This window comes from Spermophilus citellus (genome assembly GCF_964194105.1).
Source record: "Spermophilus citellus genome assembly, chromosome: X".
Classification (NCBI taxonomy): domain Eukaryota; kingdom Metazoa; phylum Chordata; class Mammalia; order Rodentia; family Sciuridae; genus Spermophilus; species Spermophilus citellus.
Genome location: NC_138190.1, coordinates 12,066,599 through 12,086,250, shown reverse-complemented (window position 1 = coordinate 12,086,250; position 19,652 = coordinate 12,066,599). Strand labels below are relative to the sequence as shown.

Below are 19,652 nucleotides of genomic sequence, written 5' to 3'. Positions count from 1 at the left end.
TTCTTCGCAGAAAAAAATGACAAATACATTCTAAGAGAATAAAGAAGAATCAGAAGGAGCCCAAAAGGTTTTGCAGTCCTCTCTTCCAATCCATTTTTGTGACTGTTTTCCACAAACTACCCCTATATCCTTAAAAAGAATATAGTTTTGCTACCTCAAGTTGCTTTTTATTACTTGCTACCAAAGGAGTCCCAAATAATGCAAAGAGAGGATGAGGCCCAAACCAGACACCAGTATCAGGCCCAGAATACCTCTCAAGGTTCATCAAAGGCAATAATTTGCCTCTCAAAAATTTCTTCTACAGTGGGCATGGTAATACATGCCTATAATCCCAACAACTGGAGAGGCTGAGGCAGGAGGATCGAAAGTTAAAGGTCAGCCTCAGCAACTTAGCAAGGCCCCGTCTCAAAATAAAAACTAAAAGGGGCTGGAGATGTGGCTCAATGGTTAAGCACCACAGGTTCAACGCCCCCCCCCCGAAATGCTTTTAGCGTCTACTGTATAGGTTTTTCTTTTCTTTTAAGAGAGAGAGAGAGAGAGAGGGAGAGAGAGTTTTTTAAAAAGGAGAGAGGGAGAGAGAGAGAGAATTTTTAAATATTTATTTATTTATTTTAGTTTTCGGCGGACACAACATCTTGATTTGTATGTGGTACTGAGGATCGAACCCAGGCCGCATGCATGCTAGGTGAGCACGCTACCGCTTGAGCCACATCCCCAGCCCCTGTATAGGTTTTTCTACCTTTTTCTTCAATGTTCCAGGGTAGGCTATAATTGTCCTGGTTTCCAAGGAGGAAAATGGGAGAATAAGATTTAAGTAGATATTTAATTTTCCCAGTTCCATTCATATCATGCTATCTGTTGATTTACAATTGCAGCACCATGAGGTACTGTCCATTTTGTACCAGCGTATCTCTCAAAACTTGTTCTTATGACTTTTTGTTTTAAGTAACATATCACTTTCAGTTTGAGCTGGACACATGGTCACCCAACAAGAAGCTAAATTTCTGTGTCCATGGCAGGTGAGTGAGACCATATAACTAAATTTGGGGCCAATGACTCAGAGAGAAGTGATGTGTGCCTGGTTTTCTCAATTTCTTTTTTTCCCCCTACTGTGGCCTAGAATGTGAACATGTTGGTGGTGAACTACTTTCAACCATACGAATAATGGAAATCCCCAAGGGAATCTAGAACAGGAAAACAAAAGGTACATGGATTCATGGTCAGAGCTACTCTACCATTCTGGACTACTCACCAACTCAGACTTCTACATAAGAAAGATCAATTAACTTCCATGTTCTTTGAGCCACTGTTATCTCTTTTCTCTTTAAGCATCCAAACTGATATTTTAAAGAATATGAATAAGGGGGCTAGGGTTGTGGCTCAGTAGTGGAGCACTCATCTAGCATGTGTGAGGCCTTGGGTTATATCCTCAGCACTACATAATAAAATGAAGGTATTGTGTTCAACTACAACTAAAAAAATATTTTAAAAAAAGAATATGAATAAGAAAAATCTTCTTAATGTTCATCCTGGACCCTGCTTTCTCCTAAAGAAATTCTGCTTACAGTTTCTAAGAACCAAACTTTTATTGCCTTTATCTGTTTGGAAATGGGAGATTTTTATCATGGATATCAATTGCAAATCTCACAGCAACCCAATAAACACCAAGCATGAGGAGGGAAGGGGAAAAGAATTGCAACCACACTGAGAACTAGATGTCCCTTCATGCATAAACTATTATCATGCAGGCAAACAAACACTACCACATTGGCTTCTAGGAATGTTGTGGGGTTGTCCAGGACATCTCTTAGGGTTACAGAGAACAGAGGCTATGAAGGCCTGTCATGGTACAGTCATGGGGTATCCTCTATCTCCAAACTGCTCAAATAATTCTATTTTCCAAAAGCACACCCTTGTAGCAGATACATAAGATGTAGGCTAAAACTAACCAAGCCAAATTGTTTCTAAGAAAAATCTACTTTTGTCCTTATTAATGAAGATACAGTCTGAAATCAGTTTATTATTTATAACTTAGACTCAGCAATTCACTTGAAGACAAAATTTTATTAGTTCCTTTGCACTAAATGGAAGAGATAATGGTAATACTTAAAACTAAATTTGGTTCAGTTTTTTAAATTGGTTCTAATATACATGGCAGTAGAATGCATTTTGACACATCATACATAAATAGATGTATTTATGTATGATGTGTCAACTCTTCTGGTTGTACATGATGTAGAATCATGCTAGTTGTGTAATCATATATGCACATAGAATAATAAAGTCCAATTCATTCTATTATCCTTCCTGCCCCCATACCCCCTCCCCTCTCTTCACTCCCCTCTGTCTAATCCTAGTGGTTCAGTTCTGATGTTAATTTCTCAAAATGCTGATGACCACTTTGCAGCTGATCTACTTTATTTGGCATTCTCAATCAGTGTTCTATTATAGCAGTAAGCCCTGAAGAAAATTATTTGTGAGTCTTTTCTCAATTTTTCCAAAGACAATACATAGCAACTACCACTCTAGATGCATGAGAGAGAGGTTAACTTACTACACACAATGAATGTCTAAGGGCATCAAGGCTTAATTCTCTCCAAAACTCTGGTTGAGAAAGGACTATAAACTGACCATCATATATCTGCTCTTTCCTCAGGGCTTAAAAAATCATGAATATTGAGCTGGGTGCGGTGGCACATGCCTATAATCCCAGTGCCTCAGGAGGCTGAGACGGGAGGATCACAAGTTCAAAGCCAGTCTCAAGAATTTAGTGAGATTCTAAGCAACTCAGATAAACCCATTCTCAAAATAAAAAGGGCTGGGGATGTGGCTCAGCTGTTAAGCGCCCCTGGGTTCAATCCCAGTACAAAAAACAATTATGAGGGACTGGGATTGTGGCTCGGTGGTAGAGCACTTGCCTCACACGTGTGAAGCCCTGGGTTTGATCCTCAGCACCACATATAAATAAACAAATAAAAGGTATTGTATCCATCTATAACTAAAAATATTTTTTAATTGTGAATATTAAGTCACTTCTTATCACTCCAAAATAAACTAGTCTGGGAACTAAAATAAGACGTTATATAAAATTCCCTGACCTCAGAGCCTAAGCTTCCTAAATCCCTGCTGTTTATACTATGAAATGTGCTAGTGCCTCCTAGCCTCTCTCAACTAGATATCATATGATCACCTCACCTAGCAAGAGGCTGTCATGCTGAGGCACACTCATTAACAGGCAGATAAAATGAAATATCTCCTTTAAATAAATGGTGCTAGGACTACTGGATATCCACAGGCAAAAAGAATAATGTTGGATCCCATCCTCATACCACACCCCAAATGAATTCAAAACAGAATACAAGCATCAGTGTAAAACTTAAAACTTTTAGAAGCAAGCATAGGAGCCAATGTTCATGAACTTGGAGTTGGCAATGGTTTCTTAGATATGAAACCAAAAATATAAGAGACAGAAGAGAAAATAAACTGGATTACATCAAAATTAAAAACTTTTGTTCTATAACAGAGCCATCAAGAAAGTGAAAAGACAACTCACAGAATGTGAGAAAATATCTGCAAATAATATATCTGACAAGGGGGTTGTATCTAAAATATATAAAGAACTCATAACTCAAAATAGAAAAAGATTAGCTGGGTACAGTGGTGCAAACCTGTAATCCCAGAGGCTGAGTCAAATAGACCATAAGTTCAAGGCCAGCTTCAGCAATTTAGTGAGGCCCTAAGCAATTTTGCAAAACCCTGCCTCAAAATAAAAAATAAAAAGGGCTGGGGATGTGTCTCAGAGGTTAAATGCCCCTGGGTTCAATCCCCAGTACCAAAAAAAAATGTGGGGAGAGAAAGATTAAGAACTTAATTAAAAGTGGGCAAAGGCCAGGCACAGTGATGCATGCCTGTAATCCCAGTGACTCAGGAGGTAGAGGCAGGAGGATCACAAACTTGAGGTCAGCCTGGACAACTTAGTGAGAGTCTACCTCAAAATAAAAATAAAAAAGGGCTGGAAATGTATCTCAGTGACAGAGCACCCCTGGGTCTAATCCCCAATAACACACACACACACACACACACACACACACACACACACAAGACAAAAGCTGTGAATAGTTATTTATTCAAATAATATATACAAATGTCCAATAAGCACATGAAAGGATTCTCAACCTCATTAGTCATTAAAGAAACACAAATCAAATCCACAATTAGACACCACTTCACACTATGATGGCTGTAATAATAATAATAAAACAAAAAAATGTGGATGAAGAAGTAGAAAAACTGGAATCCTCACACATTCATGAGAATGTAAAATGTTACAATCAATATGAAAAACATTTTGATAATGATAAATGTAGAATGAACACATAGCCCAGGAATTCCATGCTTAGGTATGCACTCAAGAAAAGTGAAAACATAGGTCTCACACAGAAACCAAGTACACAAATAGTATAGCAGCATTATTTCTAACAGCCAATAAGTAGAAATATAAAATTCCATCAGTTGATAAAAGGCTGAATAAAATGTGGTATCTCCATACAATGGATTATTATTTGGCAATAAGAAATGAAGTTCTGATTCATGCTACAACATGAATGAACCCTGAAAACACTATAAAAAGAAGCCAGACACAAAGAATCACACGTTGCATGATTCCATTTATATGAAATGGGCAAATAAGCAAAATAGATACAAAGTAGATTAGTTGTTGCCAGGCACTGGGCACAGAAGGGAAATGGGGAACAGAGATTCTTTGGGGGATGATAAGGATGTTCTAAAATTAGATGGTAGTGATAGCTGCAGGGCTTTGTGCATATACTAAAAGCTAATTGATTGTAGATTTAAAAGATGAACTGTATGTCAATTTCATTTCAATAAAACTGAAATTGAAAAAAAAAGAAAACTAGAAAAAAATATCTCTTTTATGGATTGATACTACCAGGGAATTTTCCCTTTGCAGGGTGGGGAGATCATCTGAAGAAGAGGAATGCAAAAATTCAGAACTGTGTTTCAGCTACAAAGGCCAGTTGCTGATACCACCCACAAAACTTGCTGTTTTTCTTTCCACGACAGTGTAAGTAGAAGAAAATCCACATAAGCCCCAGAGACCTAAAAGGTTTTTACAGAAGTGTCATGATAGATATTGAGCCCATACATTCATGCCCAGTCAGGCTCATGTAAAGTTAAGTGAGAGCAGCAGGTTTCTGCCCTTGATACCTCACAGAATGTTACAATTAAAAAAAAAATGAGGCAAGTGAAGGCTCTTCTCAAAGCCAAATGATTTATCCATAATTTTGTTGTCTCAAGTCTCTGGTCATGTCCACAAATGTCCCCATGCTCTCTCCAATATCAGTTTCAGCTGGTGAGATAAATATTATAGATGTTCTAACTGTGCCCATTCAGAGCTGAGATGACTGATGACAAGAACTCTTTATGGGGATTTTTAAAAACCACGTACCACTTCTATTGAAAGATGTGTGGTCATGGAGCTAGCCATATGCCTGAAAAGAATGAGATAAGACAGGAAAAGTGGGAAAACTGCCCATAGTACTGTCTTCTTCCTAGGAAAATCTACGTCAGCACAATAAAGAACAGTAGGAAGGCAAGAAGAGACAAAGGGCAGGAAACCCAACCAAACCACCACAGCCTAGGACTCAGTTGCCCCTTAAATTCTATAGGGTCAGGTTAAAATTCTATAGTTTAAAAATCTTCTGTGTGACTGGGAGACCTCAATCCTATCATAGAGGTGAATAAGACAATCATAAGACTATTCCACGGATGCGAGTTTACACTCACACACACATAAAAGAGAGTCTGATCTTGTTCTCATCAGTTCTACTTACTTTTGGACCGTTGGATGGGGTTTCACAGTTGCTACAGAAGTTGGCCCACCTGCAGCAGTAGAAGGCTCTTGGTTTTCCGTAGATTGATTTTCAGGTCTGAATTTCCTACGAATGGGCTTTGATGGAGCCTGAGAATATGATATATCCTGTGGATTAAAAACAAAACGAAAAACTACAAAGTGAAAAACAAATCCCCCCCCACCACCACCATCATGTTAGCTTTGTCCCCAAGATCAGAAGATTGCTCTATTCAAACTTCATACCCAAGGATAAGTGGCTGACTCCTAGCTTGGCAAGAACAGGAAAGATACAGGCATCAGATTCCAGCAGGTAGCCAGCCTTCCTGCCTGCCTTCCTTTGTCTCTTTTTCTTTTAAATGCTTACAGTCTATTGCCTCTTTTTGTCATATGGAAGAACACAGGAATCAGATTCTAGTGGCCTTCCCTTGTAAGCGATCTATTACTTTTTGTGAATTAAGCTCACGTAGACCCTGTGCATCTAACATAGTTTTGTTTTGATTTTTTTTCAACTGAAGACAAAATTGGCTCTGTCTTACTTTGGCACCTTTTATAACAAAAATTTTGAAGTTTTTAAAGGTCTTAGTCATGTGCTTATAATTTTCTTCCTCCTGATAGCCACAAAAAGTCAAACAAAGAAGCTACACTGTGTTCTGGAAGGAGACAGCTGGTCTGCTTCCTTGGAGGACCCTGCATCATCTGTGCTCCCAAGCCCAAGGCCCATTCTCTTCACTGGGAGAAGGGCCTGGAAGAAAATGGGGAATAACAAGAAGAGGATAAGAAAAAAAGTAGGGAACAAGCATGATAAGTAGATGGTACTAACTGAGCAAATGAAAGGGAACTCAATGGCGTGGCTGGGCAGAAGTAAAGATAGTGGAATGCAAGATGAAATCATTGTACAAAGGCCAAGAAGGGGAGAGTATTCCACCCCCAAAAAATGTTCATTCAGGCTTAGCAGGTGTGTGGGGTTTCACTAAATGTATATATTCCTCCCCACGTCATTTGATTTGCCAAAAGCAAGGCCACTATCTTTAGCTGGGAAGTTGAGGAGGGGAGTATGAACTCTCAGTAATATCAAGGGTCAAGTTCAGAAAGTTTCAAGATCCTTATCTTCACAAAGAAAACACATTTTAGGAAAAGTGGATTGTTCCCATTCCTTTCAGAACATGGAAACTTTAAAGCAGTAGATCTGATAACAGAGGCAAGGAGCCCGGGAGAGGTCCTCAGAATGCCACCACAATGGCATCCTCATGCTGCCCTTACCTTCTTTGCTGGACTACCTTCTGCAGCCTGGGAAGGGGCTCTGTTCATCTGTGGGAGTACCTCAGTCTCAGATACTTGTTCAGACTGTAGCAAGAAATCAGAGAGATGATATAAATGCAAAGATACAACCACCCAAATGTATACTACATTTGATCTTAACCAAAATACATAACACCAAAATATATAACAGAGTATTCAGGAAAATGGTCACTCAGGGAAAACTAATTTTGACCAAGTTGCAGCCAAGCATGGTTGAGTCTGGTGATCCTTGGGGGAAACTCCTCACAGACCTTGCTATTCCCTTCCACCTCTCCTCCCCGCATTATTCAACCTTAGGAAAAGGAATCATGGGAATTTCTACTATAACTGACATACATATTGCTTAAAAACTAACACTTTACAAAATCAAATTCTAAAAATAATGGGGTCTATGGGGGAAAAGACCTTAAGATCTTAACTGGAGTGCTAAGAAAAACAATCATTATCATTTAAAACACACTGCAATTTTTAAAAAATGTTAAATACCTAATAAAGAAACACTCTAGTAAATTTGGCTCTTTACATTTAAAAAAGAAGGAGGCTTGTGGTAGAAGGACTCATCAGATTGTTGAGGCTGCTAAGTGGTATGGAATCAATGACTAAAATGTACAAAGATTGGCAAAGAATGCCAGAACACAGGGTAACTGGGTGTCACGTGTGGCCCCCTATTTCCCAGAGACTTGCTTCCTTCAGCTATGTTACAGTACTTTGCTTTCAGCCAATGGTGCAAAATGTTAACATGTTGAGGAAAAAAAACCCACTTGCAAAATAAATGACTTCCACATTTCACTGACAGTCCTCCATTTACGCACAAATTAATTCATAGCAACACATTGTAGCACAACCAACTGCCTTGATGTGCTCTAATCCATCCTTCTCTAACCACTCAGAGAGCAAGGCTTCTTTCTCTGACTGTACTGAAAGGGTTGGTTCCCAGGGAACTAACATTCTCTCATTTAGTAGATTCTTTTCTAATCTTCTCATTCCCCTTCCACCCAACATGGCACCCTTGACTGCTTTTTTTTTTTTTTTCAAACTCCTGTCCTTGGCATCCAAGAAGCTGCAATCTCCTACTTGTAATCATTTTTTTTTTGTTTTTTCTTATCCTTCAAATATAGGGTTTCTCAACTTTCTGTCTTCGGTTCCCCTGTCCCATTTTTCTCTCCCTATTCATTCTTCCTTACAGTAATCCCATCTGCTTCTATCTTTTATCCCAAACACTCCATCTCTTCTAAACCCATTATGCAGGCATTCAACATACCTGATTTCTAGTTCCAAGTACTTTTTTACAGCCTTCTCCCTTCTTTCAATGATAACTGTTTTATTTTATTTTTTTTTTAAAGAGAGAGTGAGAGAGGAGAGAGAGTGAGAGAGAGAGAGAATTTTTAATATTTATTTCTTAGTTCTCGGCGGACACAACATCTTTGTTGGTATGTGGTGCTGAGGATCGAACCCGGGCCGCACGCATGCCAGGTGAGCGCGCTACCGCTTGAGCCACATCCCAGCCCCCTGTTTTATTATTTTTGCTGTTACTATTATCAGATACTATGACACACTGAATATGAGCTATATGTCATACATTGCTCAAAGTGCTTTGCATGATTATTTATTGCATTCCCTCATCATAGCCCTAGGAAGTATCATTATTCTCAAACTTTTGGTGAAGAAATTGAAGATCATGAAGTTAAGGAACTCACCTAAGATCACACAAATAACAAGATCTAAATCCAGGCCTTGAGTTCGAAAGTTAGGCTTATAACCACAATGCTATGTAGCCTCAGGCACCCTTAAGCCAAAGAATTATTCATTCAAGGCAATGTTTATTTTTGCTACTGCAGGTGGGCCCTGTGCTGTTATCCAAGGATGAACAACGTACAGATCCTGCTTATAAGCAGTCTGGAGAGGGATAGCTGGGTCAAATGGTGGCTCCAGTCTCAATTTTCCAAGAAATCTCCATACTGCTTTCCATATTGGCTGCATCAATTTGCAGCCCCACCAGCAGTGTATGAGTGTACGTCTAGGGGAGAGACGAAGAAATGGCCAAGCAATCATGCTTCAGGAAACTATGGTGGGAAGCAGTGTGGCAACTACAGAAGCACACAGCCATGTATAGCAGCAAAGATTAAGGCAGCAGCTGGGCACGGTGCCGCATGCCTGTAACGCTATCAGTTTGGGAGGCTGAGGCAGGTGGATCGTGATTTCAAAGCCAGTCTCAGCAAAAGCAAGGTCCTAAGCAACTCTCACTGAGACCCTGTCTCTAATAAAATACAAAATAGGGCTGGGGATGGGGCTCAGTAGTTGAGTGACCCTGAGTTCAATTCCCAATACCATCCCCCACCCCAAATAAAAAAGACTCAGGCAGCAAAGAGTCAGCTGAGGACTTAGTGACACGCAGAACACAGCCAGTTACAGGAGCAATGTTTGGAGGTGGTAAAAACGGAGGCTCCAAAAATTCACAAAGGGCCTATATGCTCTGAGACTCATGATGTCCGCCTGGGTCACCACAAGAACACTGAGGCGGATTCCCAAGACAGGAAGCACAGGACAAGCAGCAGTAAGGGGAGCCCACTTTGAGTCATAGAGAGTTTGAAGTGCCTGGGAAACACCCAACCAAAGCTTCCCCAGGAGCTTTCATTGTCAGGAGTACAGAGAATGCAGCACTCTCTTCACTTTCCTTGTGGGTTGTGACAAATGGAGTCATACTCCAAGATCTGTGACTCAAACATCAACTTAATTAATAGCTGAGTGAGGGCCCAATAACCGCTTGAGTATAGAGATTCTGGTGAACTGTGGTAAAGAATGCAACTTGGACTTGAGGCCCCTTCCTTCCTTCTACCCACAAATCTCTTACTTTGAAGGTATCTGTTCTGGCTCCAAGTCTATGCACGCAGCCCCCTGCAGGGACCACAGGTGTGTAGTGACATATCTCACCAGGCAGGCAGAGAGAGGAGGAGTGACAGACCCCGGCCCTCTGCCTTTCTATTGGTCACTTCTCCTCAGGCACACAGAGAAATGTGTGTTCTACAACTCCCTTCCCCGTAGAGGTAAGTGAAGTCTCCTTCTTGTGAAAATAATGAAGGAGGTAATAAAGTGACCTTGTTCTCAACAGAAATGAGGATTCTGAACACAGAAAAGGTGTAGAGTGTCTTTGTTGATGCCACCTTTTCCCTTAAACATCTCTAAAAACACAAGCAACAATCAGATAGGAGCTGGGAAGAATGAGGAAGCAATGGTAAGATGTGTCTGAGTTTTTAAGCTTTATTTTATTTATTTATTTTTATGTGCTGCTGAGGCTCAAACCCAGTGCCTCACACATGCTAGGCAAGCACTCCACCTCTGAGCCACAGCCCCAATCTGAATTTTTTTCATTTACAAAAGTACCTTTCTGAAATTATATGCAAGGACCTGGGATACAGATACAGATATTGATATAGAGATATACAGATACACACACTCTCACACATCAATTCTAGTACTTTCCAACTGAAAATGACAAGCTATTTTCATTCCAATTTTGCCAAAAAAAAAAAAAAGGCCTGGATAGGTCACATGGTAGAACAAGGTACTGCCGCTTAGGATGCAGAGAACTGTCTGGCCTGTGGTTTTGCCTGTTTCCATGGATGATGAAACAACATGGCCTGCTCAGTTGGCTTTCCAGAAATGAATACAGGCCCAGAGAAGCTAAGCACTTCTGTTCATTCATTTTTATTCAATTACAGTCAGGTTCCTTGGTAAATACTTCAGAATTAAACAGGAAGAAGCCAGCAGTCAAAGGTGCTATAGTGCCCCCACTCAGATAACCTTTACCTGGCTGACACATCCATCCCCCAGCTGTTCTGAGGTTTGGCTACTAATGACTCACAGCTGCTCTTTTCTCTAGAGAAAAATTGTCAACTGATGGAAGCCTACCTCCCAACCCTTCCCCCAGCAGGCCACGGACAATAACTGATGTGTATGTAGAAGGATATAAAAGGGCAGTCCTCTATCTCAAAGGAGGATAATTCTGTGATGTAATTTATATACCAGATTACTCCCTATATGGATCAGGCCAAGGTCAGCCTTTATCTGAGACTCCATTATACCTTGGTTTTTTCCCCCTTGGCTTTTTTGCCTTTAAGGAACCTGGCCAGAGACACTACACAACATGGTCCCAGAAAGGGGGATTTAAAGCACCCTAATATGCTATCCCTTGGTATTTCTCTCTCTGCTTCTGTGTGTATTTTTCTCTCATATACTGGTTATTCTGGGTGAAGTCAGCTGATATACTGTAAGGAAATCCACTCAGTCCTAACAAGGGGTCTACTTAGCAAGGAAGTGAGGCCTCCTGCCAAGTCATCTTAGCACTGGATCCTCCAGCCCCAGGTGAGCCTTCACATGACTGCATTCCTGGATGACATCTCTTTTTTTTTTTTTTTTTTTTGGTGCTGCTGGGGATGGAACCCAGGGCCTTGAGCCACATCCCCAGTAGCTTCTTAAGACCCTGGACCAGAACCAACCAACCAAGCCACTCCCAAATTCCTGATACAGAGAGATAATACATGTTAGTCATTTTATTTTCATTTTTAAAATTGGGTTAGGAATATGTGTAGAGTTAGGAATCTAGTCAGGTAGAGTGAAGTTAAAGTGTGGGGAGCAAAACAGGGGGCACGCCTGGAACTGGAGAAAGGCAGTGGGGTAGACCATACATGGCTTTACAGACCTGGATTATCTGAAGACCATTCATTCAGCACCTTCCCCACTTCTGTACTTTTCTCTACACTGCAGCAGACAGAAGCCTGACAATGTCTAATGCTTTTGTAAGCATCTAATTCCTTGAATTAAATGTCTTCTACTATGGAATACCACCCAGTAATTTCTGTCTCCCTAACCAGACCTTATATCCACATTGCATATTTGGAGCACACCCTGAGGGCCAGAGGGGCCACCTATAGACTCAAAGTAGACAAACGGTCTGATTTGCTTTGTATTTTAAACCAGGTTGGTGGGAATGGGAACAGGTAGATGTGAGAGTTACTTAGACTGGAAACTGGATACATCATTGGTGCTTGATAGAACATGGCATAAGTGAAAGAAAAAGAACAAGGACATATGGAACTCAGGTTTTGACCCTGATAAGTGGTTGAGAGAAAAAAAAAATGGTTTAAAGCAAGAAGAAAGAATTATGTCCATACAGAAACTGAATAAAATTAAGCAGATTCATCATAAAGCAGTGCTGGAAAATCCACTTATATCTCCTTAAGGCAGTCTAGAAATGATCTTGAACAGGGATTGGTGAATCTTTTCTGTAAAGGGACAGCAGTAAACTTTTGAGGTTTTAAGGGCCATGCAGTTTCTGTGGCAGCTCTGCAACTCAACTGTTGTGCTAAAGTAGCCAAAGACAATCCAATGAATGGGCATAGCTGTGTTCCAAGAAATTCTATTTACAAACAAAGGTGGGTGGTACAGATTTGGCCATAATTTGCCAGCCCCTACCTACAGGGGGGAATAATCTACAGCTAACCTTAGGAAGCACTGGCTAGTCTATCTTCCTCTTGGTGATTCAATGAGCACATAGCACATTTCGTGCTCTGAAATTCTGTAAGGTAATGGAAGCCACTTGCCTTTGCTTGTTAAGGCATACGTTCTCAGACTTCTTTGACTTCAATTCTTTATTCTCATGTAACTCCTTTAACATTCAGCAGAAATAATGTTCTGTGGGACATACTTTAGGAAACGCTAACTACAGGCTGGGTTTTAGATGAACAAAGGAAGAACATTCCTGCCAGATACTAAGGTCCACACCCATTCCTAGGAGAGGAGCAATCTCCACAGTGCTTGGCAGATCCAACTCCAGGGGCCCCTGCTGCACACTCTTCCCCTTCTTATTTGGCTAAGAGTATGGAGGCAGGGTGTGGATGGGGTTGCTTTCAGGCAAGAAAGGGCTCCCCTCCTGCTTTTCTTCTTCCTTTCTTTGTTGCAGTAACAGTTTGTGTTGCTGCTGCCAACTACTACTCTATACGAATTTGTTCCATGGGCTCCTTAAAACCTGCCTGACAGGCATGGTGGTGCATGCCTGTAATCCCAACTCTGGAGGCTGAGGCATGAGGATTATAATTCAAGGCCAGCCTGGGCAATTTAGCAAGACCCTCAGCAAGTTATTGAGACCCTGTTGAAAAATGAAAAGTAAAAAAAGACTGGAAATACAGCTCAAAGATACAGTGTCCCTGGGTATCAAAAAAAAAAAAAACAAACAAAAAACAAACAAACCCAGTACCCAAAACTAAACCAAATCAATCAAAAAACACTCTTGGAAAAAATACACAATAGAAATCATTCATGATAATAGTCAAGGCAGATGAACCTAACAATAAATTACAAGTTTTTAAATAGTTTAAAACAATGTATCTCAGATTATAGTTCTACTGAGGCAGCCTCTTTTTACCAAAAGGACCTACCCCCTACTCCATTTCAAGTTCTCACCACACTTCCCACCTGGGCCACTACAAAAACTTCAGCAGATGTTTTTCCAGCCTTCAGTTTCTTGCCCAGGCTGACTCACCCTGCACATCACTGAGAAACTAATCTTGTAAAAAAAACCATCATCTCATGGAGGCTCTTTTATCTCAAAGCCTTTAGCATGTCCCCAAGGCCTATGGCACATAACACAACCCCTCAGCCAGTTAAAGTTCTTCCACCACCTGGCTCCAATTATTGACTACATTATACCTGGGTTAATTCATCCATATGGAGCCTACTCCATATGCCCAAGTATTCCCTAAATCTTCAAACTTATAAAAGGTTTCTTCCCAAATCAATTGTTCTATACCTTCTACCCCACTGGTTCCCAAATATAGCTAACTGGTGTATAGCTAACTCAGTAGAATTATCTGGGGGATTTTTATAAATTGCAGATTTTTAGACAGCACCCCAGAGTTCCCTCATCAGAATCTCCTAGGAATGGAGCATGAGAAACTTATATTTTAACAAGCTCCCTGGGAGATTTTTACATAGCCAGCCCAGACCAATTGGGGACCATTGATGGCCAAAATTCTTCACTTAAAAAGATGAGTAAACAAAGTCTCCAGGGACCTTAGTCTGGACAAGGCCATAAGTGTTCCTGCAATGACTGACTAGGCTTCTTAACTATTTGCTCATCCATTTATCATGGGAGGAATTGGGTATATGCCTCCAAGGTTCCATCTATAAATATTTGCAGCAGGACAAAAATCTTCAGCAACAAGATTTTGTTAAAAAGTCATTCGCTGGGCTGGGGATGTGGCTCAAGTGGTAGCGCGCTCGCCTGGCATGCGTGCGGCCCGGGTTCGATCCTCAGCACCACATACCAACAAAGATGTTGTGTCCGCCGAGAACTAAAAAATAAATATTAAAAAAAAAAGTCATTCGTTAGCCAGGCATGGTGGCGCACACCTGTAATCCCAGAGGCTTGGGAAGCTGAGACAGGAAGATCGTGAGTTCGGAGCCAGCCTCAGCAATGTCAAGGCCCTAAGCAACTCAGTGAGACCCTGTCTCTAAATAAAATACAAAATAGGGCTAGGGATGGGACTCAGCGGCTGAGTGCCCCCGAGTTCAATCTCTGGAACAAAAAAAAAAAGTTGTTTGTCAGGCTGGGGATATAGCTCAGTTGGTAGAGTGCTTGCCTCACATGAATAAGGCCCTGGGTTCAATCCCCAGCACCACCAAAAAAAAAAAAAAAAAAAAAAAAAAAAAAAAGCTTAATTGCAGTAATTTGCCAAGGCGTGGGTAACTGGTAAGACATCTAAATTTTGCAATGCATGCTATTGACAGATTGTAAAAATAAACTCAACTTTTGTTTAATACCAAAGAATCAGGATGGATCCCCAAACTGGGGATCACAGAGGCAGTGGCTAAATTTTAAGGAGATGAGCAGACAATCCTGCTGCAGCCTCTTAGGGTTTTCCAGCATCTTCTCAGTATACTAAATGTCATTTGTTGCCTAATTTTCACCTGACCCTTATCTCTGCTAGACAAGGGTACACCAGAAAGCCATGTGGTCAAACTTAGGGACCTACCATGCAGAAACAGCAGCCAGCAGCATACTGGCCACAGCAAGCCCCATCATTCCACAACCAGAATCAAGAGGGTCCAAAAGACCCAAATCACTGAAAGACTGTTTACCAAAATCCATGACCCAAGTCACCTGTGAAAGACAGAAATGGAGCTGAATGGTAACCATCTAGAAAACAGGATCTGGGTCTTACTGTGCTATCATTTTTCCCAGAGCCTAAACTGAACACCAACAAACAGCAGGTCCTCTAATCCACATGTGGAATGAGCCAGCAATAAGTCCAACACTGTTTTGTGTTCCACTGAAAAGGAGGTTAAGAATTCATCCCATGGTAACTACCGCCACAGAGCATAGCAGTTATAGGGTGCAGGCTTTAGAGTAAAATCCAAGCTTTGCCCTTGCTCAGTGTATAAGCTGGTCACATATGTCACATATTTGACCTCTCTGAGGTATAATTTCTTCATCTGAAAAATGGGGATAATCAACCTCATTCAGACACTGTGAGAATTAAACAAAAGATCTGTCTATATTGTTAAGCACAACTACATGATAACTGGTCAATAATGATAGCAGCTATTGTTAAAAAAAAAAAAAAGTCTGACTGGTTTCCCAGGCACAGTTTCTGTTAGTGCAGGCAGCAGCCAATTCAGTGTAACGGACTTTTCACCCTTGACAAACAGAGGGAAACCTAGACTGAGAAAATGCTGGCTCCAATTTAGATTACAAGCCCCAAAGCAGATGATCCACAATCCAAATCTGTGCCACTAAATATTACTACTATCAATGTTGGAGGGGAGACTTTTAAAAAATAAAAGCCCTTTCAGGATTTCAAATTTGAAGGCTACCTCAGTACAGATATCTCAGGCAGTTTGCACTGAACATCTCTGGCACCACCCACCTCCCCTCAGTCCAATGGGAAAACAGTCCAATACTGGAAACACCCAGGAAAACACTGAGGAGCTCAGAAAGAACTTTGGTGGGAATGGGTAATCAGCAACTGTAATGGAGAAGTAGTCCCTGGATTCAGTAGTTACATGACAGAATCTCCTACGGATTCCCAAAACCTGCTTGATTACTGGACAACATCCATGAAAAATACTTGCTATTATAACTAGAGGACTCTGAATGCTTTATTTTGGTATAAAATGCAAGTGTTTTGACCATGACCAGGGTTTTGTTTTTCTACTTCCAATTTCTATTAATACAACAAAGATCTGACCTGAGTCTGAGCCCCACTCTCTATATCACATACTTAAGCCATATTACACTCTCATCTGCAGACTCAACAACATGGTCCTCACAGATAATGTGATCTATGGCAGGATTCTCTTGAAATTTGTATTCCCTATGAATAAGATGAAAAAATGCCTCTCTTGCAGGCACCTACCACCACCCATCAGTATTCAACAGTATCTCATGACTAGGACTTTAGAAATTCTCCTTGCTGGTCCCCCACCACTGATATATATATAGATCTAGTGATAATAACAGTATATGAAAAATTTAAAAGGCCTCAAAATCCTAGCCTCATGCAATATTTTACCACACTCATCATTTGAATTCCCTCTGTAGGGACTGGGATGTAGCTCAGTGGAGAGCACTGAGCTACCATGTGTGAAGCCCTGAATTCAATCCCAGTACTACAAAAACAAACAAACAAACAAACAAACCCTGAATTCTCTCCATGGTTCCATCATTATGTATCAGGGATGGAGTATAGAATAACATTCTTTCCAACTACTGATAGTTCACACTTTGACTGTAAGAAATGCCTCCTTTTGGGTTGACACGGTCCTTCCTGCATGAGCTACATCCATCAGGGAAATATGATTTTTAAAAATTCAATTAGAGGGCTAGGGTTGTGGCTCAGTGGTAGAGCAACTGCCTAGCATGTGTGAGGCACTGAGTTCAATCCTCAGCACTGCATATAAATAAAAGAATAAAATAAATGTCCATCAACATCTACAAAAAATAGATTTTAAAAAATTCAATTAGAAATAATTTGCTAGAGAGGGGACTATAAAATTATGGTAAGAGTTACGAACCAGCCATAAAATAAATTCAGCCCTGATGAGAATGTGGAACTGGACTGGGATCACCACTGATTGATTATATCAGTACAAATACTTTGTAACACTGTTTGGCAACATCTGCTAAGGCTGAATGTATACCTTCCCTGTGCCATGAAAGTCTAAGGCATATTGCCAAGAATGATGAAACACACATCCACTCAATAGTTGGATAGGAATGTCCATAGCAGCACAACTCATCATTGTCAAAACCTGAAAATTACCCAAATATCCATCAACAGTAGAAAATAGTGATATATTTGCACATACAATGGAATACTATACAGCAATGATCTACATACAAATGTATAGATGAATCACACGAATATCATTTAAGTAAAAGCAGTCAGACACGAGAGTTTATACTGCATGATTCCACTCATATAAAGTAGGAAATAGGCAAAACTAATTAATCTACACTGTTAGAAGTCAAAATAGTGCTAACCCTAAATATAGGCAATAGGGAAAATAGCACAGGAGAGGGGAGCAGTTCTGGAGTGCTAACTATATTCTGTTTCTTGATTTGGGTGAAGATTACATGTGTGTGTTCAGCTTGTATAAATTCACTGAGTTGCACATTCATATAGTTCAATAAAAAGTTTTTTAAAAAAAAAAAAAACAAATCCCACAGAGACAATTTCCTGTAATGTCCTTAAAGTGCCATCTAGTGGTACAAGTTAAATGTAAACAAGAGAGAAGTTTTGCCTCAAGGAAAGAGGAAGGAAGGAAAGAGATGCCATTACCTGGCACACAGAATCCCAACAGGAAGATTGTGAGGCAAAGTAAAGCTGTCTACTACAGAGCTAGCTGGTACCAGTGAGCTGATGGTGTACATCTATTCCCAAGTCTGCTCAGGATCAGCCTGATGGGAGTATTTACAAGACAGGCTACAAACTGAGGTTTACCTTCCATTTTCCAGAGAAAGGGTTTACCAGCACACTATTAGGCAACAACTACAAAATTTTCTGGGCAGAGTAGGGTATTTAGGAGGGAGTTGGAAAGGTAAATTCCTTTCCTCTGTCTTCTCTCAGTAGCCATGTTCCCTTTTTCCTCACCTTCACAGTACACTACTGTGGTGAGGCCAAGTCTGGTTTCCTTTAATTATGCTTCAGAAACACAGTTGGGAAGGCCCCCCACAGCAAGCCTTTGAAGCTGCCAGTTGAATAAAGGATATTTGCTCAGAGTTTTGCTAATCAAGACTGAAAGACAGTGCACCTTGGTCAGACAAAAGTCTTTAAGGAAAAATGACAAATCACAGACACTGGCATTGTTTAGGAGACTGTGGGTGACAGGGAAAGTCTATCCTTCTTCCCACAGATTCTTCTTCCCATTTCTATTATTTGACTGATGGAAGAATTCTCTTGAGACTCAAGCTCCCTGTGAGAAAAGGTTGAAGAAAGATGTCCTATGCATACCTCTTGCCAACTGGTTCTTGTCTTTCAAATTTCCAGTGTTTATGGAAACAAGTGATGATCTGGATTGGGCCTACAGACTATATTGGCAAACTTCTGAAGAAGGCAGTCAGTCCACAAAAGGTCAGAGGAGTGGGTAATTTTTTTAAAAAATTCTACTAAAAGTAGTTCAGAGTAAGTAGTCTAGCACTTATTCTGGGCTTATGACTACCAATTTCTGGATATCCTGGGTCTTCTGCATTTTCAAACTGGATCCTGCTTTTGTTTCATTGTGCCTGCAGCGATAATAATTGTAACAGCTTACTGTTGTTGAGGGTGGACCATGTACCAGGCACCATTCTAAGGGCTCTACAGATATTATCTCATAGAATCCTCATAACAACCCTATGAAAATAAACACTAACACTATCTCCATTTTGCAGATGATGAAATGGAGACACAGAAAGACTAAGTAATTTGCCCAAAGTCCCAAAGCCAATAAAAGGTAGTAATAGGATTTGAAGCTGATGCTCTTGATTCCACTATCAGGCTGCCTTCCTGAGCCCATTAGCACCATAGCACTATGATTGCTGCCTATACTTCCCTACTTATATACTCCTCCCCCAACCCTCAAGAGTGACTTGTGTACTCTGTCATTGTATGGTAGGGGTGAGAGACTGACAAGAGAAATGAGGACTTCATTGTTCAGTTATCTAGAAATCAAGCACAACTAGCCAGGTGCAGTAATGCACGCCTATAATCCCAGAAGCTTGGGAGGCTGAGGCAGAAGGATCACAAGTTCAAAGCCAGCCTCAGCAACTTAGCAAGGCCCTAAGCAACTTACTGAGACCCTGTCTCAAAATATAAAATACAAAGGGCTGGGGACATGGCTCAGTGGTACGGTGCTTGCCTAGCATGAATAAGGCCCTGGGTTTAATATCCAGCGCTACCAATTAAAAAAGTAAAGAAATTTTTAAAAAAGAGAGACCAAGTAC

The 19,652-nt window shown here is 40.6% G+C and overlaps 1 protein-coding gene across 3 annotated transcripts in view; it reads right to left on the bottom strand.

The window, feature by feature from the left end:
- REPS2 (RALBP1 associated Eps domain containing 2) overlaps nucleotides 1-19,652 on the bottom strand; it is a 216,049-nt gene that overhangs the window by 21,151 nt on the left and 175,246 nt on the right. For all 3 annotated transcript variants that reach the window (XM_081278301.1, XM_081278302.1, XM_081278303.1), the window contains exons 15-16: nucleotides 7,133-7,216; nucleotides 5,853-5,998 (exon numbers count right to left, since the gene is read on the bottom strand). In XM_081278301.1, the coding sequence (XP_081134427.1) occupies nucleotides 5,853-5,998; nucleotides 7,133-7,216 (230 nt within the window). The remainder of the gene's footprint in view (nucleotides 1-5,852; nucleotides 5,999-7,132; nucleotides 7,217-19,652) is intronic.